General features: G+C 43.9%; 1 protein-coding gene across 1 annotated transcript; it reads right to left on the bottom strand.

The window, feature by feature from the left end:
- tfr1b (transferrin receptor 1b) lies at positions 1-11,261 on the bottom strand. The gene is made up of 18 exons (XM_083670615.1): positions 11,170-11,261; positions 7,869-7,920; positions 7,348-7,564; positions 6,943-7,261; positions 6,714-6,801; positions 6,330-6,452; positions 6,006-6,101; positions 5,320-5,459; positions 5,080-5,240; positions 4,861-4,980; positions 4,244-4,329; positions 4,087-4,150; positions 3,935-4,002; positions 3,769-3,833; positions 3,493-3,583; positions 3,139-3,357; positions 2,830-2,982; positions 1-2,686 (listed from the first exon to the last, which is right to left on the bottom strand). The coding sequence occupies exons 2-18, from the start codon at positions 7,911-7,913 to the stop codon at positions 2,474-2,476; spliced, it is 2,268 nt and encodes a 755-aa protein (XP_083526741.1). The 5' UTR covers positions 7,914-7,920; positions 11,170-11,261; the 3' UTR covers positions 1-2,473.
- Positions 11,262-12,401: the final 1,140 nt, after the last annotated feature.

Raw genomic sequence — 12,401 nt, 5'->3', positions numbered from 1 at the left:
TGAGCGAAGCCAAATGTTTTTATTATATCAGAACATGGAAATAGAATAGCATCATCACAACAAGGCCCTAACACCAACATTACAGAATGCTCACTAAAGAGGAATAGTCAGGACTTGAACAGATTTGAGTTTTGCACTGATTAAACACACTAATATCCATATCAGAATCACTTGTCTGATTCCCTGATTGTCTCAACCTTAAATCATAGAAGTGCTTCAAGTCATCGAGGTAAAAGTGATGAGTAAGTTGCGGGAGGAGTGAAAATGGTTTGAAACAGGAGCTTACGTTTCAGACTACGGTGAGAGGGATCACACAATCCAGCTAGTTTTCAGGCACCCCTCTCATACTTCTCACTGTCCATCTCTCTGAAAGTGTAGGCTGTTTGACACCACATGCAAGGGTCAATATACTGTAGTAACATGCAATGTAGAATGTAATGATGTAACGTGTGATGGAAGTGAAGTATTCTGGTCCGAAAGTTATTATGACAGCAACAGTACAGCAGGTCTGAGTATCTCTACTGTGTAACATGGGGGAACAGAACTTCAGGGGAACAGAAGCTCAAACAGCAGTAGTCTTGCTGCAGCATTTGTGCTGCATGCACTTAATTGCCTGTGCCCAGCGTAGTTAACTTGTCTGCTACTGCATGTTCCCTCTTACATTCTGATATAGGCCTATAGTTCTTGTCATAGGCTGAAGGGACAACAGTCAAGTTCCTATAGTGCAGTTATTCAATCAAACATGGGGGACTTGTTATTCCCTTTGTGTTATGACTCTCAGATTAATATTTGTTTGTTTTCAATTAAAACATCTTTAAGTAGGACTACATTTGACCAAATCAAAATTTTAGCAAAGTTTGTGTTGTTACTTTGCATCCACTGATGACCTACACACATCCCTAAAATGAATTGTTTATCTTTGTCAGTTTGAAGTAAAAAAAAAACAAATACACAAAACTCATGAAATGCAGATTGTAGCGTCAAACAGCAAGAGAAGCATATAATAAACTAGAACTGTTTTTGGGCAACAATAACAACCACAAAGACACACTAGAGGCCAGACATACTAGAACGATGATATGAAAATAAGCATGAAAAAAAATTATATAAAACTCTGAGAAACACTGTTCCCGATAAGTTACTACACCCTTCATTAAAATATGGGAGACACTCCCCCTGATACACATACACACTCACACACACTGGTAGGCAAAAACTACCATCAACATTTGTCATTATGGAAGACACTGCTCCCGATAATGTGTTTTTATTATGGAAGACACTGCTCCCGATAATGTGTTTTTATTATGGAAGACACTGCTCCCGATAATTCTTTAGATCAGAAATATAAACTGCTCCAAAAAAATACTGTGCAACAGAAATTGCTCTCACCATTTGAAGGAAACAATTCAGCTTTTTTTATGTTCTGCTCAACTAAGATTTTAACACATTTGTAGCTAGTCCAAGTACCTTGCCTATACTTGTGTAACAGTGTCATACTTTTCAGTGTATTCTTATACTTTTTTGTTCTCGAAATTAGACAATTCATTTCATTTTTGTGGCAAATTAAATACCTTGCGTTTCTCCCAATCTATTGTAACATTTCATCATGTGTTTCTGTTTCCATAGTAATTTCTGGACTGGAGACTGAAGTTTCTCTTCACCAAAGATCCAGGATCAGATTACATTATACCCAATCCTAATTTTAATTATAAAGGGCAGATGAAGATAATGCCTGACCCTGAACCAGTGGTTAAGGGAAACTTCTGCCTCTGATTTCTGGCAACAGCAGTTGAGGAGGATTTCTGTAGCAGATGCTGCTGTAGTATCAGACAGTACAACTGTCATAAGTATGGAAGGCACTGCTTCCGATAACTTTATCAGAAAACAAAACTAACAACATTTATAGTGAACACTGCCACTGATAAATAAATAATATTGTATATAAAAAAATAATAAGGTTCTCAGTGCGGAGGAGGGGTATAATAGGTAATCTCTATGATAAGAGCCAAGGCTTTGGTCGGTTGGAGGGGCTTTTAGAACTAGAATGAGATGAACAAGGATTTGACAGTGATGTCACTACTCGATATTCAATCAGAAAGTACATCTGCTTTGGGAGCCAAATAGACCTCTCGGTAATTGGCACAGACTGAAATGCTTGGTTCCCATTTTGACTTACTGGTCTCTCTGTGACATCTCAGTCTAATGCTTCTTTCTCTCCACATAGGTTTTACTGTGAATGAAAGAGGCTGAAACCCCATCCCTGAACATCTCTCTCTCCGTCGGTTTAGGCTTGCCCTCTGTCAGCTTGTGCTTAAGTGCTGCTTATTGGAGCTCCATGGGTGAGGAAATGCCCCCTCACAGTTAACACACCAGGCCAAACCAGAATTAACACACATGCACGCACGCTCACACACACCTGCGCGCGCTCGCTTGCTCGCACCCACACACACACACACACACACACTCACTCTCAGATGTCATTGTCTAAGTCCCAGATGTCTCCAGCTAGGGCGTTGGCACAGCCCTGCAGGGTCCAGGTGGCGAGAGCCAGCTGGGTGTGGAGCTGCTCCCTGTCGCTGGACGCCGAGATGGCTGCCAGGGTGTGAGGGCCACGGCCAAAGATCAGGTGGCGGAAGGGGATGTCTTTGGGAGACACGTACAGGGAGAGGAGGTTGTGTTCCACCTGGGGGGGGGGGGGGGGGGGGGGAGAAATCATCCTGTTACCAAGTGTGTGTATGTGAAGCCAGTGTGTTTCACGCTCATGATGCAGCCGTTGACATTGCAGTAGGTGTGTGTGTGTGTGTGTGAGTGATCAGTGTGTCTCACCCCCATGATCCTGCTATTGAGTATGCGGCAGGCCTCCTTGTTGTTGTAGTCAGTTGTGTCTATGGCGTTGATGAGGCTATCAGCAGCTCTGGTGTAGGAGCCGTAAGCTTTGATGAGCCAGTTCGCTGTCAGGCCCTCAGAGTCAACCTCAGGCTACAGGAGGACAACATCAGTCATCAACAACAAACACATAAAACAACAGCATCATAACATCACAGTCAATAGAAGAACAAGAACAGTCAACATGACCCCAAGGAGGACAACAAGGATGTGCAAAACAACACAAATAAACACAACCATCAAACACACCTGTCTGAGGTGTCGCTTGATCTGGAACACTGATTGGATGATCGTGCTCTTATAGCGTTGGACGTCCAGAGGCAGGATGTGGTTGTGCACCAATCGCAGGGCCAGTTGTCCCGCAAGCTGTCCCGCCCCCGCGACTAGGTTGAATAAATTCTGGCCGGTGGCAACATTGATGTGGTCCATATTGTCCAGAGAGGTGCCGTAGTATGGGTAGTCCTTAGACTAGAGAGAAAGAGTTTTATGACAAGGACAAAAACTTTTGCCCATAAACTAAAAAAATGTTTTGAGATTTTTTTTTTTAATGTGGTGTGTCTTATGTGTGTTTGTATGTACGCAAGCATGTGTGTGAGCACTCACCTCTGGAGAGATGAATCGGAATGACAGAGAAGGGATTCCAGCGAAGGCTAGGAAGGGATACGCAGAGTCCTCCATCTGCATGGGCTCCAGCCTGATACACACAATTGTTTTTTTGGTTGAAAAAAAAATGAGCTCCAGTCTTTGACACAAGAAGGAGCTGCTGTGCTCAGCTAAAAGAAAAGTTAGAATGTTATAATTTATCTCCATCAAGACATGGGTCAGGCCAATATCAGCGGATTACTATCTTTCAGTCTCTTATATGGGGTGTGTACTCACCAGTTGGGTCCAGCAGCCTGCAGCAGGGTGTCACGTGACTTGCCAAAACCAATGGGGCTCTTCACCTGAACACACAACCCAGATTACACTCCACAATAGAGAAAGATTGTATCGAACACAATCTGGATTAAAAGAAAGGAGGAGTGAACAAAATATGGTTTTGTACCTGTTTCATGGTGTTCTCCAGGAGGGTCTGCAGCAGAGGGCATGCCGATGCTCTAAAAGCCCCGTGACCTGAAGGTGACACACACACACGTTATTTTAAAACTGAATTTATGAATAAGCATGTCTTTGGTTGTGTGTCTGTGTTACACTCACCAGTGACTACTCCGTCCAGGCTGATGTAGGTGAAAGCTTTTTTGTCCATAGAGGCCAGGTAACCCTGGAGACAAACAAAGACATTAGACACAAAAACACACTTCAATTTGTCCTGCCCATCTACACAGCCAAATTGAGGTATGCTTGTAGTTCCTACCTCCAACCACTCAGTGGCGCCCACGCTTCCGTACTCCCCAGCACTCCAACTGGCGAACACCAGGCTCCTCCCTGGCCTAAACCCATCTACACAGACAGAGAGGAGTCAATAGGCGCTTTTCGACAGCGGTGCCAGCGTGTGCCAAGGCTTATTAGCGGCCAACTAGTGCACAAAGCACGGTACTTTAAGCCTAGTGAACAAGCCTTGATTTTCCACAGGTAGGCTTTCTAGTCCCGCCCTATAGTATAGTTAGTTTACATTCTGCAGTTCGTAAGGTGGCAAAGTTATGAGACACTAGACCTAAACAGGTTCTGGCAAGTTAAGCAGTTTATGTTTAATTTGACTTGTAAAAAGCACTATTCAAATCAATTAGATTTTGTTAAAGCTTGGATTCTTCTTGCCACCAATCAAGTTGGCTAGCCAACTAAAGCACACTAAAGCTCCAAACCATGCCCCTAATCCCGTTTAGCCTCATAGGGGCAAAAGGGGTAGAGGAGGCTAAAAGCCTGAGTTTTAAGCACTGAATAGGCATCCGGGAGTAAACACCCGGGAATGACTGTGGAAAAGCAAATGGCCTTGGCATGCCTGTGTGAGTGTGTGTGGGGGGGGGGTATTACCTTTCTCTACCATCTCAGACACAGCCCTGGCCAGCTCCTGCAACAAAGTGGTCCCCACTGTGGCTCTGGCCATCCCAGGACCCCAGGAATCTCTCTGAGCCCCCAGCACCACGTACTGGTCTGCATGAATATATACACACACATCACATCACTATAACACACACACACACACACACACACAGACACAGCACACAGACACACACAGAGATACACACACACCTGGATCAGTGAAGCCCTTGATGACTCCAAACACGTTGTGTATCTCTTTGTCCACCAGCACATTGTTGACCTCCACTGTGACATTGCTGACTGCACCCAATTTGTAGGCCAGCTTCAAGTTGCCTTTGAAGTTTTCTGGAGCGTCACCCTCTTCCATCATCCTAGAAAGGAGGAATACATTCAGAATGTGTATAGAGTGTGTGTGTGTGATAGAGAGAGTATAAGTGTGTGTATCCTCACATCAGTATCTTGGCTGCAGTGTCAGCAGTGATGGTCTGAGCCAGAATGGAGGGCAGGCCAGAGGACTTTGTTGGGGGGAACTGTGTGTGGTTGAAAGAGGGGAAGCCAGGGGTGTACGGATCCCCTGTACCCAGATGGACCTAAAGAGTACACACAGAGAACGTAAATAATACATCACAGAACACCAAGGCATGCAGAAGTGGTACCAAATGAGTTTACAGTGTGTTCAGTGTTGAGCATGTTCAGTTCTGTGTGGAAAAAGGTACCTTTATCTAGGTCAGTCAGTTGTGTGTGTGTGTGTGTGTGTGTCCTCACATGTCTGTATAATTCAGTAGTGGGTAGTGTGTGTAGGTGTGTTTGGTTGATAAGAATATCCTGCCCTCGCTCCAAACCACGCTCCTAGCCCTGTTTGGCCTCATAAGGACAAAGAGGGTAGAGGAGGCTAAGTTCTAAGAGTTGTAAACATCAAATAGGCCTGGAGTAAGCCCTGTTGAAGCCCGGGAGTGACTGGAAAAGCAGTTGGCCTAGGCACACACGGCATAAACCCCGCTGTGGAAAGCTGGCTAATGTGTATGTCCATCTACTAATTGTGTGTGTGTGCGTGTGCGTGCGTGCGTTCTCACATGTTTGGATAATTCAGTAGTTTGTGTGTGTGTGTGTGTGTGTGTGTGTGTGTGTACACTCACATGGCCATACAGTTCAGTGTCGGAATTGAATTTGTAGTCTGCAGGGTCGGGGTAGATGAGAACAGCAGATGCACCCAGCCCAGCTGCATTAGCCACCTGAGACAGAGTCAGCATCAAGTTTATTCATTTGCATGTCAGTGTGACCACATTATTACTGTTAAAACAGGGGGTGGGGAAACACCTAGTTCACGTAGCAATATGCACCTGTTTTGTCAACATGAAATGAAACACGCACAAAAAGAACTGAATAAAACTGTCTCCATTTCCTTTGCAAATGCGAAGTGAATCAGGCCGAGTGTCTCAGACAGAGACACACACACACACCTTTTCAGCAAAGCTGATGTTTCCAGCTCGGAGCAGCACCACGCTGCCGTTAAGGTCTATCTTCTTTGTCTGTAGGACGTCCAAGTCCTCCTGGCGCCCGTAATTACTGTACACCACCCTGCCCTGCGTGTGCACACACACACACACACACACACACACACACACACGGTTAAACCACCCTGCCTTGATCAAAACATTAATGCAATATGTATTACAGTGAATAAGAAATGTTAGATGTGTGATAAATATGAACACCACATTCTCATGCGACTCATAGCATACATTAACTGCAAAGGATAAGCCTTAACCTATAGGTAGGCAGTGGCACTGCAGGGCCAGGAGTTTTTCCTGACCCCCCTGAACCTGACCAGGAAAAAAACTCACCTGTGCTTTTCCAGTGGTGCTGTAAGCGAGGTAACCCTTGGGCTGGACCACCTCATCTGAGCCAATCAGAACGCGGTTTGGCAGCTTACTGGGGGGGCATACATCAAGCAGCATGTCAGAGTACTCAACACTGTGTGTGTGTGTGTGTGTGTGTGTGTGTGTGTGTGGGGGGGGGGGGGGGGGGGCAGGAGGGATGTGTGTGTGTGTGTGTGTGTGTGTGCCTACGCACCTGTCCTGGGTCTGCAACTGTACATAGTGTATATCAGTCCAGGGTTTCATCTCCAGGGTTTTGAAGGTGGCAAAGACTTGCTTTCCCAGCAGGTTGTCTCCTTCGCTCCCAGCTGTGTGATCCGGTATGTGCGTGTCCATCAGTGCCTTTTTAAAGGAGTCACTGGTGAGTTTCTGCTCCAGCAGGGAGACTATCTCACTCCAGTCTAGGGAGGGTGCAGGCTCAGTGTCCAGCACTATGGACTCTCCCTCATCCTGCTCCAGAACAGGGCTGGGATGGCTCACATCGCTGGGATGGCTCACATAGCCAATCATGTAGCCTGAAAGAGAATAAGAAAATGGTTGGTCAATATGAAAGAGAGAGGGAAAGGGACACACACACAATGGGTGAGGATGAGTTGTGTACCGATGAGGAAGATGAGGAGTGTCCCGAGGGCCAAGTAGCACACACTGCGGTAGTTGTGCTGTGGGCGCAGCCTGTAAGAGGGAGAGCCCTGCGATTGGCCCACCAGCTCAGAGGGGACATGGTCGTCTGCGACATCATCAGAGAGCTTCACCTCCACGTGGCTTTCTCCATCACCCTCCGGCTGAAGAGTGAACCTGCTGTACCGCTCACCGTTAAACTAGAGAGAAAGAGGAGAGAGAGAGATGGAGACAGAAAGAGAGGAGAGACAGAGACTCAGTTATAAAGGGCAGAGAAAACTACAGCAGACTAGGACTGGGTACTGAAGTTCAGGTCCTCGTCGATACCAAGTAGAACTAAAAATTCAGTACTAACTTTTGGTTCTTTTTGAACCACAACATAAAAATGGGTCATAAGAATTCATCTCACTGTCAGCGAAAGGCACTATCAACAAGTTCACTGTAATTGGGTCAGGATTCTTGTCTTCTGAGGCAAACCTTGACATACAAACACACAAAACTCACCATTTTGGAAAAAGTCAACCTCGCTTGATCAATAGTTGATGCCATCTTTTATCTGGGGAGAAAAAAAAATTTGAAATTAGGAGAGGGGGGGAGGGAGCGAGACCGAGAGAGAAAGAAAAAATGGGAGAATATCATGAAGAGAAAAGGAGAGAGAACACAAAAGGAGAGGGAATGAGAGAACAGGGGACACAGAGGAAACAAGTATTATGACTCAACGTTTTAACAGAGCAACCATTCAGATCCACGCTACATAGATTTCCCATAGCCAACAGTCTAGACAGAGAGTTGTATACAGTATACCTCAGGAAATGTGTTTTAGGTTTGAGTCACAGAGACAGAATAACTGTGGTCGACTGCTGTTGACATTACTGAATAACTAATGAACACATTTCAATGTTTAAGAAGATCTATTTATTGACTTAACAATAAGCAAGAGCAACTGGCAGAAAATAACTGCACACATATAACCAAAAGTGCCTGCCATACGAATGCATGGAACAGAAATAGCTTATTAATAATAGTCTACGCAAATAAAATAACAGGCAACTGCAGCATGATAAAATTACAAACACTAGACACACAAATAGACTGTTGTGCGTCTCCTTTTAAAATAACAAGCTAAAAGAGCAAAATAAACATTTGCTATTTAATAGCAAAATAGGCGAACTACAAGAAGTTTGTTCAATCTATTATTTGGCCTCTTCCTTTAAGTTCCGTGCCAGGAACACAAGCAGATTTACGTTGTAACAAACATATAGGGGTGACAATGTTTCCCGCTGTACTAAAAACTCTCTGAGGATGTGCTTGTTGTGCAAATACGCATGTATTTTCTTGCAAGTTTCGCCATCAAAGGAAAGCGACCCTGGTTGTCGCGCCACCATGCCATCATCAACTGGATTATCAGTGGAGTCCAGCAGCTCTTCTTGTAGGTAGCGCGTAATTTCAGTGATAGCATGCACTCTCATCGGTAAAGGGGCAGTGCTTTGCTGGCCCTTTTGCTGATTGAGGAGATCCTTCTTGGCAGAAGATGACAGTAGTTTTGCTTTATTCGGGCCTACCTCCTCCCTTCAAAGGGATACCGCATTTCTTGAGGGAGAGAGCGTGCGCAACTATCTCTCCCTGACAATACAAAACAGTTTGATAGGCGGATTATTGTAGCAAAACAATTGTTAATAATTATTATTATTTTACAGTCATGCTATTAAGTAAAGTATATCTACATGAAAATAAAAATCCACACTTTAAAATCAATGTATTTCAACGGTTATGATGGTCGTTTTTTTTTCTCTCTTACGGCCTTCCTCTTGTAACCGCCAGTAACCGCGTAACCGTCACCGCCCTATTTAAAGGTTACTGTGTAGGCCTACCTATGTTTGGAGCAGGCGAGTGCTGAAATCACAAATACGACCACTGGCTATTTTTCTGTTTCTGTTGGCATCTCGGAATACAGTTGTTCCCCAAATAAGCTACTCCTCGTATTTGACATATTTTAGTTTGTGAGATTTGATTGGACGATGAGTATTTGGGGAAACTACGCTATTTGCAGCAAGTTGTATAAAAAAGAATGGATTTCAACACAACACCTCAACTGCACGGGACAAACATGGAAATTGGTAAAAAAAAAAATGTATCAAGTGATAGTGGCCTTTTAAAGTTGTCTGCGTACGGGTATGACTTGGAAGAGTCAATGAATTCAGATTGAGAACACCTTCTCTTGCTAGCCATACATGTGAAATGTGATATACAGTATGTGTGCAATTCACAGCAGAGTTCTCTAGAACACCAGTTTCTACAGACAGGAAGTTAGACAGACACAGAAACCCCTTCTGCAATCACCAACCGTAAAGCTGTCAAAACCTGCTGCTTCTCACCCACCCCTCCATCTGACTACCCACCTCACCCTTTCAGTTACACCCCCCCCCCCCCCCCCCACACACACACACACATCTGTTTCTTCATTTCTCTCACAGATTCTTCCCCTCAGTGAAAACTAGGACCTTGGCCTTCACCTCTCACACACTTGCAGCCAAACACAGACAATAACTAGAAGAAAAAAAGAACAATAAACCCCCTGTTATCACAACACAGTGATAACCTTGTACTTATCAGAAATGAGAGCATGCTGGTATGCACATGCACACAAAATTGGCCTTGGAGACAGGGTGTGGCCAAACACCAAGAACTGAAAACATGCTCTATTATTTCCCCATAGGTGATGAAGAAACACAACAAGATAAACCACAGGACCAGTTGAACAACTCACTGTGTTATACACAGTCACACACGGATAGAGTTCCAGGAAAGAACTGATGAGAAACATGACAATATAACATGCCACTGTAAAGCTTTGCGTGTTGGTGACATGCACTGAACTTTTCCACACACAGGCCTATCTCCACCCACCCAGTTTGACCTGAAAGTCCCAAAATATACTTGTTTCTTTCTTTACCACAGCTATGCACCTGCTGGCAGCTGAGTGAGTGCGGTAATGAATAATGACTCATGAGGAAACAGACACACTTATCCTCTTCAATCTCCTGTTCATCACATTCAAGTCAGGCCTGGGTCTATTCTAATCACCTAGCTAACTACAGACACAGGACATTTCAGAATACAGATTCAACAATGCCTCTATAGTTGTATAGGCCTAGGGAGGGCCTGCTTAATGTACGCTAGCAGGACACAGGAGGAATGTGTGCACACTGGACATTATTAATAATGTTGGGATTTCATTTGATAAGGCACACTCCTCATGGCTAAGGCAAATACGAACTGTTTGAGTGGCCATCCATAGACTTACCATGTGTGGGGCTATCAAACCAAGGTCAGGCGCAGCTTCCTGCTCCAACGGCCCACGTGCACATGACAAAATTACCCCAGACAGACTGCCTACTTCTCAGCCAACTACAAGGTACTAACCTCATCCTGTTGGGAACGAGATTAACTAGGCCTAACTACGTATCTAATTATCCTAGAAGAAACATATTACAATAACTACTGCAGTGTTGGATTTGTCAGTGCCAAGCTGCATGATGTTAGCTAGCTAGCTAACATAATTTCTCATCATTGATTAAAACTATTCACACATCATTGCTATCATTTCAGGCAAGCAAGTAAAGCTGTCAAAGCCTAGTTATCTGGAAATGTCAAGTTCAAAAGACAGAGCTAACGGCACGCCAACTAATTCATCCGTCTGAAAATGCTAACTTGGCAACATCTCAGATAAGATATTGTCTGCAATAAAAGCTACTGTTCGACAATGGCTTTCGCTGTTATCTTTAGCTAGAGGTAGTTATCTCACCTTTCTCCTTGTATACAGTAGACGGTGCCCTCGTTCCTCTCGCACGGACTGACCTGACTCCTTTCGACCGGCGCGTGCAACCTTCGGTGTCCTTAAGAGACTTCGCACTGTAGTTCCGGGATCACGTAGGCATATCCGTAGTGTTCACACGACGATGTCATCCTCGTTTGGGAGGAGCAAAAAAATAATGACCGCTCTACCGCACAACCACCCACAAAAAATGGCTCTACAAACAAAGCTTCAGTAATAGCAGATGTTGCAAATGTGTGTTGGAAAACCTTGATAGGTCAAATACAGTGGTGCTCTTTTTAATTTCCAATGAATTTTAATTTCCATCTTTCCATCCTCTTTCAGTTAAACTTTCACCATGACTTGGGATTTTATTGGAAATCAGAACAGGTTCAATTTAATGGTAACACATGGTTAGGATCCTTTTTTCTCATTTCCTTGTCCTCCCACTCTCTCTCTCACAGGTTCAATTATCAATTTCAATGTGCTTTGTTGGCATGAAACTCTTCCAGTGCAAACATATCACTAATAGAGAAATGATAGCACATTGATGACAAGAATAGTGTTACACTTATAGTATTGGTTTATCATTAGACATGGCTGCCGATATGGGTGCAAAGCAGTATGGTTTTTCTCCAAATACACAATAGAGATTCACTTTGTCTGTTTGGAATTCTTTGCATTTGTTTATGATTTTTTGGAAGAATATTGTTGTCTCTATCTCTATTGGGGGCAGAGAGAACACAACATGGACTTTTCTGGACTTTTCTGAGTACATTTCTGCCTGTATTAGGGGCTCATGCGCTATCACATCTTTTTCACTTCCCTTATTGAGGTGTGCTCCTTTTACTGGAAGAGGAAGTGGAATTCGTAAAGAAAAATCCCCATGACATAAATGATTGACCATCCCTCTGTTGAGAATTTTCTTTTCTCACTGACTTTGAATGGAAGAATAGCAAACCTCTGGTCTCCGAAGGAATATTTTTGAAATTCCACAGTGAATATGTGTCTCATTTACTTTTTACAATAGATGATGGTGTATAGTTGGATGTGGTGAAGGTTTAAGGAGTATCAATTTCATAATTTCCTTTAGAAGTTGGAAACATCCTATATAACTGGTAATCCTAAAGGGCATGAATGGAAGCATACTAGACCAGCCTGTAAATTCTCAACCCTAAATACTACAGGCCTCTTCTTAGTATGTCATCTTAGCTGTATCTCTG

The sequence above is a fragment of the Argentina silus genome (assembly GCF_951799395.1).
Source record: "Argentina silus genome assembly, chromosome: 1".
NCBI lineage: Eukaryota > Metazoa > Chordata > Actinopteri > Argentiniformes > Argentinidae > Argentina > Argentina silus.
This window is presented reverse-complemented; position numbering and strand designations above follow the sequence as displayed.

Coding starts and splice junctions, on each gene's coding strand:
- tfr1b (XM_083670615.1), bottom strand. CDS start 7,913: ATGGCATCAACTATTGATCAAGCGAGGTTGACTTTTTCCAAAATG. Junction 4,981..5,079: donor CAAGGGCTTCACTGATCCAG/GTGTGTGTGTAT, acceptor ATATTCATGCAG/ACCAGTACGTGGTGCTGGGG. Junction 2,983..3,138: donor TCAAGCGACACCTCAGACAG/GTGTGTTTGATG, acceptor GTCCTCCTGTAG/CCTGAGGTTGACTCTGAGGG.